This window comes from Salvia hispanica, chromosome 2, assembly GCF_029641045.1.
Source record: "Salvia hispanica isolate PSC_SH4W2 chromosome 2, Shi_PSC_v1, whole genome shotgun sequence".
Lineage (NCBI taxonomy): Eukaryota > Viridiplantae > Streptophyta > Magnoliopsida > Lamiales > Lamiaceae > Salvia > Salvia hispanica.
The window spans coordinates 38710859-38726853 of NC_142693.1; the positions used below are offsets into that span (position 1 = coordinate 38710859).

The 15995-nt window shown below is 34.9% G+C and overlaps 3 protein-coding genes across 6 annotated transcripts; 1 reads left to right on the plus strand and 2 right to left on the minus strand.

Moving 5' to 3' along the window:
• Positions 1-165: 165 nt before the first annotated feature.
• LOC125209679 (Pyridoxamine 5'-phosphate oxidase family protein) lies at positions 166-2498 on the minus strand. 3 transcript variants are annotated; one of them, XM_089064128.1, is made up of 8 exons: positions 2319-2498; positions 2162-2211; positions 2018-2075; positions 1762-1794; positions 1562-1657; positions 1279-1449; positions 1085-1174; positions 166-944 (listed from the first exon to the last, which is right to left on the minus strand). In XM_089064128.1, the coding sequence occupies exons 1-8, from the start codon at positions 2406-2408 to the stop codon at positions 648-650; spliced, it is 885 nt and encodes a 294-aa protein (XP_088920254.1). In that variant the 5' UTR covers positions 2409-2498; the 3' UTR covers positions 166-647. The 3 variants fall into 3 exon arrangements, with proteins under 3 accessions (XP_088920254.1, XP_047965226.1, XP_047965235.1); XM_048109269.2 differs by having other exon boundaries at positions 174-864; positions 2319-2491; XM_048109278.2 differs by having other exon boundaries at positions 864-1174; positions 2319-2487.
• Positions 2499-4502: 2004 nt separating this feature from the next.
• LOC125201486 (aluminum-activated malate transporter 10) lies at positions 4503-7589 on the plus strand. The gene is made up of 6 exons (XM_089065676.1): positions 4503-5080; positions 5153-5293; positions 5380-5652; positions 5726-5853; positions 5929-6069; positions 6150-7589. Exons 1-6 carry the CDS (start codon positions 4768-4770, stop codon positions 6528-6530), a joined length of 1377 nt encoding a protein of 458 aa, XP_088921802.1. The 5' UTR covers positions 4503-4767; the 3' UTR covers positions 6531-7589.
• On the minus strand, positions 6528-8362 carry LOC125201485 (protein LEAD-SENSITIVE 1-like). 2 transcript variants are annotated; one of them, XM_048099627.1, is made up of 3 exons: positions 8237-8362; positions 7980-8098; positions 6528-7270 (listed from the first exon to the last, which is right to left on the minus strand). In XM_048099627.1, the coding sequence occupies exons 2-3, from the start codon at positions 8071-8073 to the stop codon at positions 6603-6605; spliced, it is 762 nt and encodes a 253-aa protein (XP_047955584.1). In that variant the 5' UTR covers positions 8074-8098; positions 8237-8362; the 3' UTR covers positions 6528-6602. The 2 variants fall into 2 exon arrangements, with proteins under 2 accessions (XP_047955584.1, XP_047955583.1); XM_048099626.2 differs by lacking the exon at positions 8237-8362 and having other exon boundaries at positions 7980-8230.
• Positions 8363-15995: the final 7633 nt, after the last annotated feature.

The following is a 15995-nucleotide window of genomic DNA, read 5'->3' on the forward strand; positions in this document are numbered from 1 at the left end:
AAAGCCAAAATCAGATGAAAACCAGAAGAAAATTCAAAACTCTCTCAAGAAATTATTGATCCAAAATTGTTGAACAAAATCTCAAGGAGGAGAAAATAGCATATATGAAAACCAGAGGAGAATTCAAAACTCCCTCCAGAAATTATTATCCAAAATTGTTGAACAAAATCTCAGGAAGGGGAAAATAGCATAGATGTAAGCCAGAGGAAATTTAAAACTCTGTCCAGAAATTATTGTCCCAAAATTGTTGAAATGTTGTAGAAACAGTTTGGGAACAATAACTTCCAGAATTTTGAATTCCAAAAACTGAGAATGATTCCAAAACAAACGCACCCTAAGGTTCATACAGGGATAAGAATCTGTGATTAAAAGCTTAAAGCTAAAGCGGGGCCTACTTTATATTTTAATTTAGTTTATGACGTAATTAGCTTAGATCGTCAGTAATATATGACCTGTCCCTTGTGGACATATTCTCTACCTCTGCAGTCTCTCCCTTTGTCCGCGATTAGATGTCCCAGTTTACGCATCATGAAACGAGTACATAAATGGGATCAACATTCTATTATTTTATCCACCAAACTTTCCTTTATATTTATAAAAACATGTGCAAACTCCTCAACTGAGAGACTCGGGACAAAGGGAGCATTTCACGTATTCATTTCTTTACCTGAATCCAAGAGATAGAGTCCTCCTCGCCACGGCGAGTTCTTTACTTTGCTAGAGCGGTGCTCCTGAGTCAATATTCCCACTTCCGGTGACAAAGATTTCCCTCTTGTGCTTGCCTTGGTTGCAGCGGATGCCAATAAAGCTCCCTTCCCCCGCACACCTCGAATCCATTGTACAATAATTGTTGCATCCACGTATCTACTTTGGACCAAGTTCCTTATAATTACAATTTTAAATTCCTTCTTTGGACAAAGGCTGAAGTGAACTATCAAATTGCACTTCAACACGAAACCTTTCTAATAAGAACGACAGTACAAAATATCTACATGGGAACTGAAGTTGCTTCCCACTAATTTATTACAATATCAAAGTAATTAATCCTTACAATGATGTATGAAGGGAAGGGCTAGGGATTCACCTTCTGTGAACTCCAGAGCTTCCTTCCGCTGTCGCTGGCTATTGACGTGAACACCAATCTCTCATTGCTTTTCAAATTTAGATAGTCAACCTGTAGAGGAGAGATGTATTCCAAATCATTCAACAATCACATTATGAAACACCAGCAGATTTGGTTGATCAAGTTGTTCAATCAAGATAAGAGTGTATGTGAACCTGATGGGGGTCAAATAGGAGCAGGCAGAATGCAGCAACTGGTCCAATGGAAGGATCCAAAGAGGGAGACTGGGATGATTGTTCACTTGCAACAGCAGGCAGTCCTGGAGAGGCCCCAACATACTGCATTCTTGATCTAAGGGAAGATGCAAACCATGATTTCTCTCTTTGCTGCATTACCATTTCATATATACACATCAACTCTTTTGTTTTTTGAAAAACACAATCCAAGTATACACCTTTTCTGCAGATAGCATTTTAATTATAGAGTTATTGGAATCACCTCAAGTTTGAGTGGATCAGAAGTAGTTCCATCTATGACATCCACCACTCCACTAATCCGGAATTGCTCCCATGATTCCGTGAAGTACCAACATATCTGTATAAATGCAAAGCATTTCCACTCAAGAGGAATTCCAAGGTAATTAATCTAGCAGTTGAAACTGATGTAAATGCAAGAAACCAAAGATACATGTAATGTACCTCAGCAAAAGGGCAGTGCTTGAGATCATTTATCTGCAATATTTTAGTTAAATAGTGAGAGCCCAATCAATGGATATTGGACACAAAGCTAAAGATGAACATGAAAGAGTATGAAATTCCACAAAAGAAAAACATGTATACATGGCTTCAATTAGATGTAGTAAATTTGTAATCATAATAAAGGCATCATCATTCGTTAGCTTAATCCTTATTCCCAATTAACATAGTGGGAATTTATAGAAGATGGGGAAATGACCTTGCGGGTTCGAGTGTCGGTGTTGATCAGAATCTTATCAGCATCATCCTGAAATCCTCTGATTACAATAGACCAAGAGGAATACAATTAATTAAACGGAAAAAAGATCCAAACTTTATATCACACACCGAACCAGAAACAAACCTGAAAACAACAGTGCGATTAGAGGGTCTGTTATTCGATGAAACAGTTGCCTAAAAATAGTCAAATGTGAAAAAAGGGAAGATGGATTAACGCAATATTTGAAGAAGATGGGATTGCAGTTGCAGGTGGAATTGAATAGGAAATAAAATGCGCGTACGAGCTGGAAGTAGGAGTGGTGCTTCAGATGGGAGTTGGCCTCAATTGAACAGAGAAGGAGCTGTTTCCATGGCGCCGACGAGCTGCCCATTTGCTGTCAATGTTGCCGGTAGGTTAGGCAATCTCGCGGAGTTGAGGATTTTAGGTGTGGAGGAAGAAATACTCTATAATTTAGGGCAATTTATTAAGTAGGAACATTTACACCATAAACAAAAAAGTTTTTATATAGATTTACCCTTATTACCACGAACGAGATGAATGTAATTGAATCTAAGGAAGTAGAGTAAGTACATAATTTTATTTTGGAAGTAAAAAATTAAGCACAATTTTTGAAAAATTGGTGCAGAAGAGAGAAAAACATGTTGATGCAAGAGTTGTGATTTTTTGAGAACAAAGATGAGGTGTTTATTAATTAAAATGAGTGAGATACTTTGAGTGTTAAATTAAATTTTTTGACAAAAATAACAAATAAAATTTTGCTATAATCCATATGTTTTTGTGAGAAAATATGTAGTAGTCCATCCATATCAAAGTGACACTAGCCAATCAAATAATTTTTGAAATATAAAGAGGTCCACATGCAACTAGACATGCACATTGCTAAAGTAAATTTTAATACATACTCATTATGAAAATTACTAGTAATACTTTTTTTTGCCTCTTATTCATAATATATGTACACACTTAAAAATATAGGCATGTTGATGCAAGAATTGTGATTTTTGGGAATAAAGATGAGGGTGTTTATTATTAAAATGAGTGAGAATACTTTGAATGTTAGATTAAATTTTTTGACAAAAATAACAAAATAAAAATTGTTATTATCCATCTGTTTTCGATGATTATTGTTTGTCGTTGACCATAACTTGCAATACATCAAACACGTAATTAACCATAGAACAATTATTTAGCTGTTTTTTCAAAATTTTTCTTATAACAATCTGAGCGAAGTTAATTGTGGTTCGACTGGTGCTCAAATGATTATGGTTACAAACCATTGATAATCGAATAATCACTACATTTTTATGTAAATATAATTTCAAGGTTCACCTCTTAGGAATTATAAAAAAATTTAAATGCGTTGTGTTATTTTTACTATTATAATCAATGATTTCTTTTTCATCATATCTAATATCTTAGAAATGTTGTTTGTATTTCATACCCTATCCGTCAAAAACAATAGAGCACATTTACCATTTTTAGCCGTCCACAAAAAATAGAGCACATTCATTTATGAAAAGTTTTCAACAAATAATAACACTGCACATCATTCCACTAACACTACTTCTACTTTTTCTCCTTCTCTCTTATGTTACCAATTCTACATTAAAACCCGTGCGATGCACCAATTGCTCTATTTTTTGTGGACGGAGGAAGTATTTCCTAATTTGTTTTTGTCCCAATGAAGTTCGTAGTTATATTTGTTTCAAACATTATGTAAATTATCAATATCCTTAATGGTCAGCATATGTATCTGGGGATATGTTGTGCTCAACCATATGAATTTAATTATTAAGGTCTGAAAAAAAAACATATGAATTTTGTATGAATGAGTATTGACATTCTAGTTAGTGTGTTTTGTTGGCAAAGGTTAAACAAAATTTGTTAATTTTCCTGGATTTTGGGGATGTGAAAATGACGACGGAGTATATGAATATAGGCATATAATCTCATTATATTAGTATGTCTTTTCATATTGCATAATGTTCATATGAATTGCAGAGCAACAATAACGAAAGCTAATGACACAAAACACTAATTTGGGAATAAACAAATTTCACAACAAAAATACAATATTAAATGAATTTCAAAATAAGAAATGCAATAGTTTAATGGTGATGAGTCGCGGGAACAAACCTTCATGCACCAAATGAAAATTTTAGGCATTGTCTTTAATGAAAAAGAGAAATAAAATCTATAATGTTGAAGCATTTTGTTGTCAAATGAAATTAAAAAAAGGAAATACAATGATCGATGTAAAGAGGAATGATTGTTCGGATGCCAACCTCCATGTGCCATGATGAATTTGTCAATGTATTTAATGAAAAAGAGAAATAAAATTATGGGTAAATTCTATTCATAGATTACATTTATTTAGAATTTATGTTTGGCATATGATATGCTTAAAAGTTTGTTTAAAAATGATAGAGATGGGCAAATGATTGAACTTTAAAACAGAAGAAAACCTAAGACTGACCAACCTCAAATAACACTCTTGATTTCCTCTACGATCCTCCAACATGATTTCACACATTCAAAATCATTTTAGGAAATCCAAGCAACCCCAGACAGCCATGTATATTTACTAGACTACCAACTGATACCAGCAACCTAGCCAAAGACACAATCTCTGATTTTGACACTTTGCTACCCTTATTTCTTCACAACCTTACCATGTATAAGTATATACGTATACCTATCATCGAATATATATTCTATATAGATCGAACATGGCCAAGGAGAGCGAGCCGTGGGAGTGGAGGATGAGCTTCCCTGACGGCATGTCAATGCTTTTCGTCTCCGAGTGCATTCCTCACACCCCTGGATTCATTGTGGGCTTGTTGTTCAAGTCTTTGGCATTGATGCAAAGTGGTTGGAGATATGGAACGAGCGAGCCTCGGAGGATAATCCATTGTTTCAAAGTTGGGATGGCTCTGTGCCTCGTCTCCTTGTTTTACTATGTTAACCCTTTGTATGAAGGAGTCGGAGGGAATGCTATGTGGGCTGTCCTCACCGTTGTTGTTGCTCTCGAGTACACCGTAGGTAGGCATCTCAATATGGTCAAAATTGATTAAAATCTGACTATATTATGCTTATATCGTGCAACAATGCCAGGTGCAACCATCTGTAAATGTGTGAACAGAACAACCGCAACTTTCATCGCAGGGGCACTAGGTGTTGGTGTGCATTGGGTAGCTACCCGGTTCGGGAAGGCGTGGGAGCCCATAATCCTCCAAGGCTCAGTTTTTTTCTTCGGTATTATTTGAAATCCCGTTGTCTTCTCTCATCAATTCACTCTAGAGCCATCTAGAAACATTTACCATTGCTTTGTTTTGTTACAGCTTCATCAACAACTTTCCTTCGGTTCCTCCCATCAGTAAAAAAACATTTCGACCATGGAGCTCTCATCTTTATCTTTACCTACATACTCATCTCGGTCTCTGGATATCGCGTGCCAGACTTGTTTGACTTTGCACAACACAGACTGTCCAATGTTGCGATTGGCACCTCCATCTGTGTTGTCACCAGCATCTTCTGCTGTCCTGTTTGGGCGGGAAACGAGCTTCACAGCCTCATTCTAAACAACATGGAAAAACTTGCTGACTCTTTGGATGGTAAGAAAACATTCATACATATCTTGAAACTAGAATCGCCTTTGAGTTGATTCTTTTGCTGAAAATTATGCAGCATATGTAACAGTATACCTCCGGGATGATGCGGATGAAGATGCAGACGACATGAAGAAGGAAGCTTCTAAGGAGAAACTGGTAGGATACAGAAGCGTTCTTGATTCCATGTCTACTGAAGAATCCTTGGTATGCTTTCACTGCAATTGAATATATCATCAAGCTCATAATCACAATATAATGCTTCTATGCTTTTTCTTACAGGTTAATTATGCGAGATGGGAGCCTGCTCATGGATGCTTCAGTTTCAAACATCCTTGGAAGGATTACCTCGAGCTTGGGGCTTTACTCAGAAGTTACGCTAACTGCATCGACGCCCTCTCTGGTATTGTCTCGGACACAAAGGTAATGAGTGAGTCGCATTGATTTGAGACATGATTGGACCTCTTTGATTCCACCACTCTTGCTGACTTTTCCAATCACAGGCGCCAGCTTTCTTGAAGAGGCAATTCAGCACCGTGTGTCTGAAGCTGAGCTTGAATTCCTCAGCAGTCCTACGGGAGTTGGTGGTCGTTGTCCGCACATCAGCAGAATCACCCAAGATCGGTCTTAGGCTAAAAGAGATGTGTGTGGCAGTTCAAGAACTACATAACGGTCTCAATGCGCTGTCTAACCAAAACGCTGTAGCAACAGAAACGAAACCAGAGGAGCTTAGTGAAGGCAAGGGAGAGTCAAATGTCTTACCATTTGTAGCAATTGTCCAGCTAGTCACATTGTCATCACTGTTGATAGAGATAGTTGCAAGAACAGAGAAACTAGTAAAGGCTGTAAATATACTGGCTCATAAAGTAACTAGTTCAGAGTAGCTAGAAAAAGAGAATCAATTGATAGCATAATCCAGTTGTGTGAATGATAATAGTTTGTTGAGTACATGAATGCTATCTGAGAAGTTGTCTTTCTAAAATTGCATCTTGTGCAGCTACTCCTTCATTATTCTCCCAACGGACAGTCCCGGCTAGATCCTCCACTGCCACCTTGATGACATCCGTACGGACTCCAATATCTGTGGCATACCTGCTCACACAGTACATCCCTGCGGTCACTGTAGCCATCCCAACCGGGCTAGGCACTAGGAATTTCAAAGGGGACGAAAGGAGAGCTGCCAATGGTGCTCCGATCACAGAGGAGGCCTGCCCGCTTCTTCCAACCCCAAGCCGGTCAACAGTGAGTAGCCCCGTCTTGCAGTAAAGGGCAAAGTCCTCACAGTTGTTCTGAAACACATCGTAGTTCCCAAATCCATTCTGGAGCAGATACATTGCTCGGTGAATGACCATGTCAGTAGGGTCGGATGCAGCAGTTGTGCAGGTGCCTCCACGCACTTTAGCAATAAACACAGACGGGGTCACTCCATACTCAAAGCAATAAAGGGAGCCATTGCGGAGAAAGCAATCTAGACAAGAGAGGACAACTCCGCTATCTGGCTGCCTGAATCCACAGTCGGGAAAGGTCGGACATTCTTCACTTTCGTCGTATACTTCAGAGTTGGAGCTGGAAGTGTTTCCAACACGGGTGAAATGCACCACTTTGCTACCCCCAACAAAGATACCTGCATAATCACACATTAAAAGGTCTAAGCCACACCATATTTACAAGTAAGTTAAAAAGAAGCCATCACTGTAACTGCAACCACCTCTGTATATAGGTAGAACAAGTATGAACAAAAAACATCAAACATATCAAAGCAAACAAATATGATGAGATTACATCCTTGATAAAATGTTCACTCCAACAATTCAAATACTTTGCCCCAAGATTCATGAAACATACTTTTTTACTTCATTAATACAAATTCTTTCTGTGTGAAGCAGAGCAGTACAATTACTAAGGTTGCTTTAAGACCATAAGTCACACATTATGTAATTTAGGTTTGCAACGAAAAACAGCTCTACTGCGCCATATTTGGTCTAGCCAACTCAAATTCCAGTCATGTTTCGACTTAGCATCTCAATTACTAATGTTTTTTCATTCTCCACTATCACTTTATCATCTTAAAAAGATGAGTGAAGAATAAACCAACAGCATGTACTCATGGATCTAGCTAGTTTGAGGTGATCTAACAATATGTAAATGAAATAAAACTAGAAATGCAAAGAGTAAACTGGATGAGTTGAAAAGAGAATTCCACAATCAGAATTCAAGATTGATGATATGAACATTAAAATTGCAGCAAATCAAGGCATGAGAAGACGCAGGATTAAAGGGCAAAATGCAGAATCGAAACATAATCAGAAAGAGAGAGAAGAATAAAAAGGAACCGTGATGGGAGTAAGCAAAGACGGCTCTGTAAGTGTAGATATGATCCCCAGGTTTGATTTCATGCTTCTCCACTCTGTTTGTAAGCAGACCCATAAAATCACTGCAACTTCTCAGCAACCTACAGAGAATTGAACATCATTTTTAGCAATGCCTTCTTCTACTTGTGTGCCCAAAAAGAAAAAGGCGAAATCAGAGTGACATCATTCCCACGTGTAGGGATGCAACTGGTTCATCAAGCATTAGCTCAACAACTCACTTAAATTAATGAATCAAGCATTGACGATAATGGATGTTGCCCTTTCTGGTCTCTCTCTCATCATTTTGTGTGGGGGTTAGGGCGCTGCATCATTTTCCGAGTTACCCTAATTTACCTTCATTGGATTCGTAAATTTAATAAATAGATTACCCAAAAGATTTGAAGTTTAATTATGGTAAGGTTGCCTTATCCCATTATAAATTATATAAAATGTATATAAACTTATAAAATGTAAACCAGCTCTTTTAAATATACTACTCTCTCCGTCCCACTAAATATGACTTACTTTTCTTTTTTATTTATCCCAACCAAGATGATCCATTACTAAAAATGAAAACTCTTTTATCTTATTTTACTCTCTCTCTCTTACTTTACTCTCTCTTCCTTTGGAACGGAGGGAGTAATACTTTAAATTAAGGATACATAAATCTTTTGACAAAGAGCTAGTATATTGTACTTCCTCCGTTCCATAGTAAGAGTCATTTTTCTATTTTGGCAAGTTCCATAGTAATAGAGTTATTTCTTTTTTTAGTAAAAGTCAACATATTTTTCCACACCTACTTTACTCTCTCTTACTTTTTTCTCTCTTCATCTCTCTACCTTTTTCATTTTTCACTTTATTTAACTCACCTAACACAATTTTTCTTAATCTCCGTGCCGAAAAAAAACGCCTCCATTACTATGGAACAGAGGGAGTAGAAAGTATGACACCCTCTCTTAATTAGTTTCCCATGCCTTGATTTTTTATTTCGATAAAATATACTTTCTCCGTCTCACAAAAGATGTTACACTTTTCTTTTTAGTTTGTCCCACAAAAGATGTCATATTTCCCTTTTTGAAAAAAGTTCTCTCTCACATGAATATAAAAATTATATTTTCTCTCTCCATTTAATACACAAAATAAAACATCCTAAAATCATGTGTCGTCCCATAAGTGTGACATCTTTTATGGGACGGAGAGAGTAGTATAAGCTTGAAACTGAAGCTTATTTCATTCCTTAACACAACACTTAAAAAAAAATTATCCATCTATAAAAATATTCTTTTTCTATGTTGATCCGTTCAATGAGTAGTCTATTTTTATTTCTGATAAATTTTTTCTCTTTTATGATGTGAGTCTCATTCTCTATTAATAATACTTTAAATTTTTTTTTATATCATTTCTTTTTTATCAATTGATATTAAAACTCGTATCGTCTCCAAAGATCTTATTTTCATGGGACGAACTATAGTATAATAGAAACATACTAGGATCATCATGAATGATATTATAACAAAAAAGAATGTATTTTAATACATGAGTAGTGATTTGGAGACATAATCTCTCGATGCCATTATACCCCCTATGGCATTTTGACATAGGTATAATTTATATTTTGACTAATATATCCTTTATAAAGTAATGAGTAAAGACCAAAATTGGTCCTGAACATATGATCATTTTACGTTTTTGGTCCTAAACATTATCTTTTGGATTTTTTGGTCTTGCACATATGGAAATTTGATCATTTTAGTCCCCCGTCAACATTTTCGTTAGAAATTAACGGTCAACGAGTTTAAACCCGATTTTGACCAAAATTAACATTTTAATTCTGATTTTCTCCTTAATTGATTCACTAACTATTATTATAAATATTATTTTAAAATTAGAAAATTAGAATTAAATATTATCTCATTCCTCGATTTCTCGCCGACGACTTCTCCAGCTGGCGCCTAGAGTCGGCGGCGTCCGGCATCTCTGATACGCTCGGATTTTGCACGGTTTTAAGACCGTTATTTGGTCCGTTTTTTATGTCAAAGTCACTCTACACGTCCATTATTTGCATATTTTTATCTATTTTGGTATTTTGACGTGTTTTGTGAGAAATGTGCATAATTGAGCCGAAAAAGGGAGCCAAAACGCAAACTCTGGAAATCTGGAGTCAGACGGCGACCGGCGACCGCCGGCGCCTGGCGGGCAGAGCAGTGCAGCGGTCCGCCTCGGAAAATTACACTTGGAAGAGACGTCTCGCCCGGCGACCGCCGGAAGTCGTGCGGCGGTCCGCCGCCGAAGGAACAGAGTCTCTGGACTCCAACGCGGCGACCGCCGGCCAAGGTGCGGCGGCCCGCCGGAGAAAGGCGGAAAATCCGAGATGCCCTAGATTTGCTCCAAGATTGACCATATTTTGAAGATCTTTTCTTTCTACAACAAGGATTGGCTTTCCCCTATAAATAAGACTCAAGCTTCATCACAATTAGAGAGCTTCTACTTGCAAAATAATTCACAGAGATCAAAAGCTAGAATACTTCAATTGTGCAAGAAGTTGGAGAAGGATTTCAAGAACATCAAGAACGACAAGGATTCAACCTACGAGTTTTATTTGCTTTAGTTTTATGTTCAAATTGTTTTCCCTTCAATCTATGTGTTTAGCTTAATTCATTATGTGTAACTAAACTCATAGGGTTCTAGGGATGTGTTAGTAACGACTTTCGTTATACAATTCCTTTTTTCTATTTAATATTCGTTTTATTTTTACTTTGTTTCTTCCCTAAGTAATTCTGATGCTGCATGATTGAGTGACACAATCTTGTATGATTTAATATAGCTTGCTTCATAACTATGATAGAGTTCTAGCGAGTTAGATTAACTTAGTAGACGCTACAGTTAGCTTCCCTTAAAACGACACTGTTAATTGAGAGTGGGGACTTTTCAAGGGTCTTAGGAGCTTTATGGAGTTACGTGTAGGGATTGAAAACCCTAATCTTGTAATCAACGTTTGCATCGCATGAGCATAAGCTATAGGTGACTCGTCCTATCAAAGTAATAACTGTGCTAGGGTATTTTAGTTTGGAATTTGTATAACCATAACTGTGAACACACATCTCTGGGATTCCCTTATCTCTATCGATTGTCTCCGTGTTTTATTCGCATTTAGTTGTTAATTGTTTTTAATTATTTTCTGTTTTCAAAAAGTTCCCAAAATCTTTCGTTCTTTCAGATAGTAATTGAGTTCTAGTAGAGGATAGACACTTTGTGTTTGTCTTCCCCGTGTTCCCGGCACTGACCTTTAGCTATACTATATATACTCAGTATTATTGCATGTTTATTTAGTGCTAATAAAAAATGCATCAATCTCTCACCTCACTCCAAAATTGACGCTCACTTCTCTCCAATTCGAGAATATCTAGTCTCACATAGGCACCAACGCGCAACGCCCCTACTGCCCCATCGATTTCTCGCCGCTCATTTCTTCAATCGGGTCGCTGAAACTCCTCTGGCGCCCTCTTCTCTCGGCTCAATTCCTATTCCTCTCTATTTCTCACTTACCGACTGTCCGTCGGCCGTGCGGTGCTCTCTCCGTCGAGCTCTCTCTCTCTCTCTGCGAGCTCTCCCTCACCGTAGAAGTCACAGAGGAGTTCTCGGCTCTCCGTCGCGCCGCCGCTGTTAATTCGCGCGGGTGCCATCGCCGCCCTCGTGGCTTAGCCGTTGCTGTTGCAAACTCTGCAGTGGTCGAAAGGGACAGAGCTGCCCTCCGTCTAATGCCGAATGTTGTCGGACAGCCATTTGGCTAAGCTAAGTCTATTATTCTTATTTGGTTTAGGCAATAACCAATGTATGTAAATCTCGGCTGGTTTTTGTGATTCACTGGAATGAGCCATTATTTCTCCTACATGTCACTGCTCTTAAATGAAAGTCAATCTATTATTTTCACATTCTCATTTGGGTTGTGATGCCACTTCCTATGCCTTCTAAGTTTCCATTTAATTTTAATTTTCTAATTTTAAAAGAATATTTATAATAATAGTTAATGAATTAGTTAAGGAGAAAATCAGAATTAAAATGTTAATTTTGGTCAAAATCGGGTTTAAACCTGTTTACCGTTAGTTTATAACGGAAATGTTGACGTAGGAACAAAATGATCAAATTTCCATATATGCATGACCAAAAATTCCAAAAGATAATGTTTAGGACCAAAAACGTAAAATGACTATATGTTCATGACTAATTTGGCCTTTACTCTAAAATAATTCTAAAATACTAATTTAGGGAATTTTAATATGAAGAAAATTTTAATTATTATGATAAATAAAAGTGATATCTAATTAATGTATTAATAAATCATGTGAATTCAATTAGTATTAATAAATCATATACTAGTATCAATTTTTAGTTGCCTGATATGAATTGAGCCAATAACGCTATTTTATAAATAAAAGAAAAAAATGTTCACTAATATTTTTAACATATTAAATACACAAGTTAAGATCACGTGATTATATTTTTTGATCGATGTCCAATTGTAACGTTCCAAAAAACTAGAAATTTAAATATATTTAAATTTTGGAACATAAATAATAAAAATCAAAATATGAATTCTTAAAATCAAAATCGTAACTTCATTTAGAATTAATAAAATCATATATCAAATGTAAATGTGTTGCATGTTATATTGAACCGAGCTAAGAATTCTAATATTTTATAACAAAAAATATTAATTTATTTATTAAATATTAAATAGATGAGCTAAGAACATGTCATTATTTTTTTTGATTAAGGTATAACTGTAACATTCCAAAGAGTTTATGTAAAATCTCTCCAAAAAAAGATAGAAAAAGTAGAAGGGGAAAATGCCAAAGTGGTCTTGTATCAGGCTACCTGTCTTCTTGTAGTTGGATCCCCAAGTTTTTGAGAATTTAAAGAAATTATAGTTTTGGAAAGCGAAAAATTCAAATGACTAAAAATTATGAAATTCATAAATTGAAAACGTAAACTCAATTAGTATTAACATATCGGACATCAAAATTTAATTTGTTTCATAATTTTATGAATTGAGCTAAAAACTCTATTATTTAAAGAAAAGCAAATATATTAACTATATAACTTAAAATATTAAATAAATGAGTTAACAATATGTGATTATTTTTATGTAGAGTTTCGAACGTGCACTCCAAAAATTTAGAATCTAAGTTATTATAAGTTGGATAAAATAGTACTTTTATTAAAAACTGTTGTAGAAGCTACATAGGAAAATGGCTAGATTAGGAGTATTGTAATTTATATAGAAAATTTTAATTAAGAGAAAACAATACAAAGATAATTGATCATGCATATTATAAATTGTACTGTGAGATAAAAATTATGTGAATGAGTTTTTTATTTTTATAAAAAAAATTAGAATTAAGAATCAAATATGACAAAATTTGTTTATGGGAATCTTTTAGAAATTTGCAGTAGAAGCTACAAAGCACAAAGGGAAATGAATAAATCAAATCGGATTTTTAATTTACATAAAGAATTTTAATTTGGGAAGAGACAAAGCAAAGAGAATTTATAAAATGCGTATTGTAATCTGTATGTGATAAATTGATTTAAATAATTTTTTTTAAATTATTATAGAAAATCAATATTGAGAAAATTGGAAAAGAGATAGTACGTTGTTGATAGAGAATTATATTTGGAGAAGAAGAAAATTATAATTCATTTATAAAAGAATTATAATTGAAGAAGAAGAAAGTGATAATATATTGATAGGCATATAATTAGAGAAGAGGAGAGAGAACTTGACAACTAATGAAATAAAAATCTTTGAAATGTAATTAAATGCAAGGCACTTAATTTAACAAATCTCGTTAAAACACTCACATTCCTTAATTAAAAAGAAATACACGTCTTATAACTATATAGGTAAAATAGAGTAGTATTTATGTAAAACATAGATTTAATAATAAATATAATATAATACCAAATTATTATTTTAACCTCGGCATTGCCATTATTTCTATAAAACATTTTTCATTTTAATATCCCAATTCATATCTATCCAATGAAAAATGAATCGATTAATTAAAGAATTACTACCATTTTTAGAAAAGAAGATCAACCATTATAAAGACAAAATAGGCATAATTAATGCTTCTCCCAATTTAAGGGCTCGTTTGATAACTTAGTAATGCCTAGAAATAGATATATATCTTCGGAGTCATATTCTAATGCTTATAGCACCCTAATCCAAAATCAAGACTAAATCTCCACCCTTAGATTTAAAAATGAGTGGATGAGATTAAATCTTACGAATCCAATAAATAGTAGACAAAATATCAATAAAAGGGTAATATTGTCATTATGTTATCATATTATAATTTTCGTGAATGCTTTTTTATATCAACATAGTGTATTACAAATATCAACAATATGACATAAAAATATCAACACTAGTACAAGAAAATATCAACACATATTTATTGAGATTTTTACATGGTTTTATTGAGATTTACATGGTTTTATTGAGATTTACGAAAACTAAAAAAAAATATCAAATTTCATCATCCGAACGTCGTCGGAACATATGCAATTGAGATCTCGTTAGAACATTTTGCGAAAAAATAATTTAAATCGAGAGAGTTACGTAAATTTAAAGTTTTAAGATGATTTTAATGAGAGAGAATTGACATTAATACCCTCTAATTTTATTTATTAATTTTCTTAATTAAAAATATAATCCATGTGGCATTATTTCAACCACTAGATCTTCTAATCTAATGACTAAGATTTAGTCTTAGTTTGAGATTGCTAATTAGTTAACAATTGATCATTCCCCTATATCTTCGTATTTCCCAATTTGATAACTTGTTTAGCTCACCACACCGGCCCTTGTTTTTTGGTATGGCCTGTCTAGTTCCGCCTGAAATAGGCTAGAAATGTAAGGATTTGTAACTTACAACTTTTGTGGGATAGCAATTCCGCCTAATATTGTGTATTCAGATATGGGAAATTATACCTTTTATACCCTTCTTCCTTCTCCAACTTTTCTCCAAGCAAATCACACCAGCTATTACGGAAGTTTCATTAGATGTAATATTTCCGGTTTTCATTCTCTCTTTCATTAGAAGTTCACACCAGCTGCTACAGCTCGCCGCCGCCGGAGGGTTTTTCCGATCTGGGGAACATATTTGCGATTTTTTTCGTGATTTTGTTGATTTTGATGGTAATTATCTCCACTAAATTCAAGCGACCAGCTGTTGTGTTTTTGTTGTGACTGATTTTGAGCACATATGTTTTCTCCTTTTTAGATTTACGAAGAAGGTGAATTCTTTTTCTATTTGGCTCCACCTTGGAAAGAAGCCTGCTTTACCTTTTACTCCCTCCGTCCCACATTTGGAGTCATTTATTGTTATGGCTCGAGTTTTAAGAAAGAGTTAAAGTGTGTAATAAATGAAGTGAGATGATGAAGTGTGTAATAAATGAAGTGAGATGGTAGAGTGTGTAATAAATGAAGTGAGATGGTAGAGTTGGTTGAAGGTGGGTCCCTTTTGACTTTTGATTTTTGTTTTGATTTATTTTAATGTAGATAATGGCATTTTGATGTAATTTTGTTGAAGAATGAGGTAAAATTGCATGACCAAATATGAAAAATTCTAAAAGTAACTCTTAAATTGGGACGGAGTTTTATGGCAAAAAGTGACTCTTAATCTGGGACGGAGGGAGTAAATAACAATGCAAGATATTTCAATTTCAGTCTGCAAGATAGATTTCAATTTCAGTCCACCGGCAAAATCCGTCTGCTTTATCTAATACAACTATACAAGTAGATGCTGGCTGCTGCAAGGTAGAGGAGGCGAGTAAAAGCGAGGGAGACAAATGTATTTTAAAAGGATAAATATGTAAATTTTAATTATTATCTTGTTATAATATATTTTTTTTTATCATAAGTGGCTGATATAGAATTTATTTAACTAGCTTATCAAACAAGAGGAAGGAAAATCATTTTTGTTCCATAAC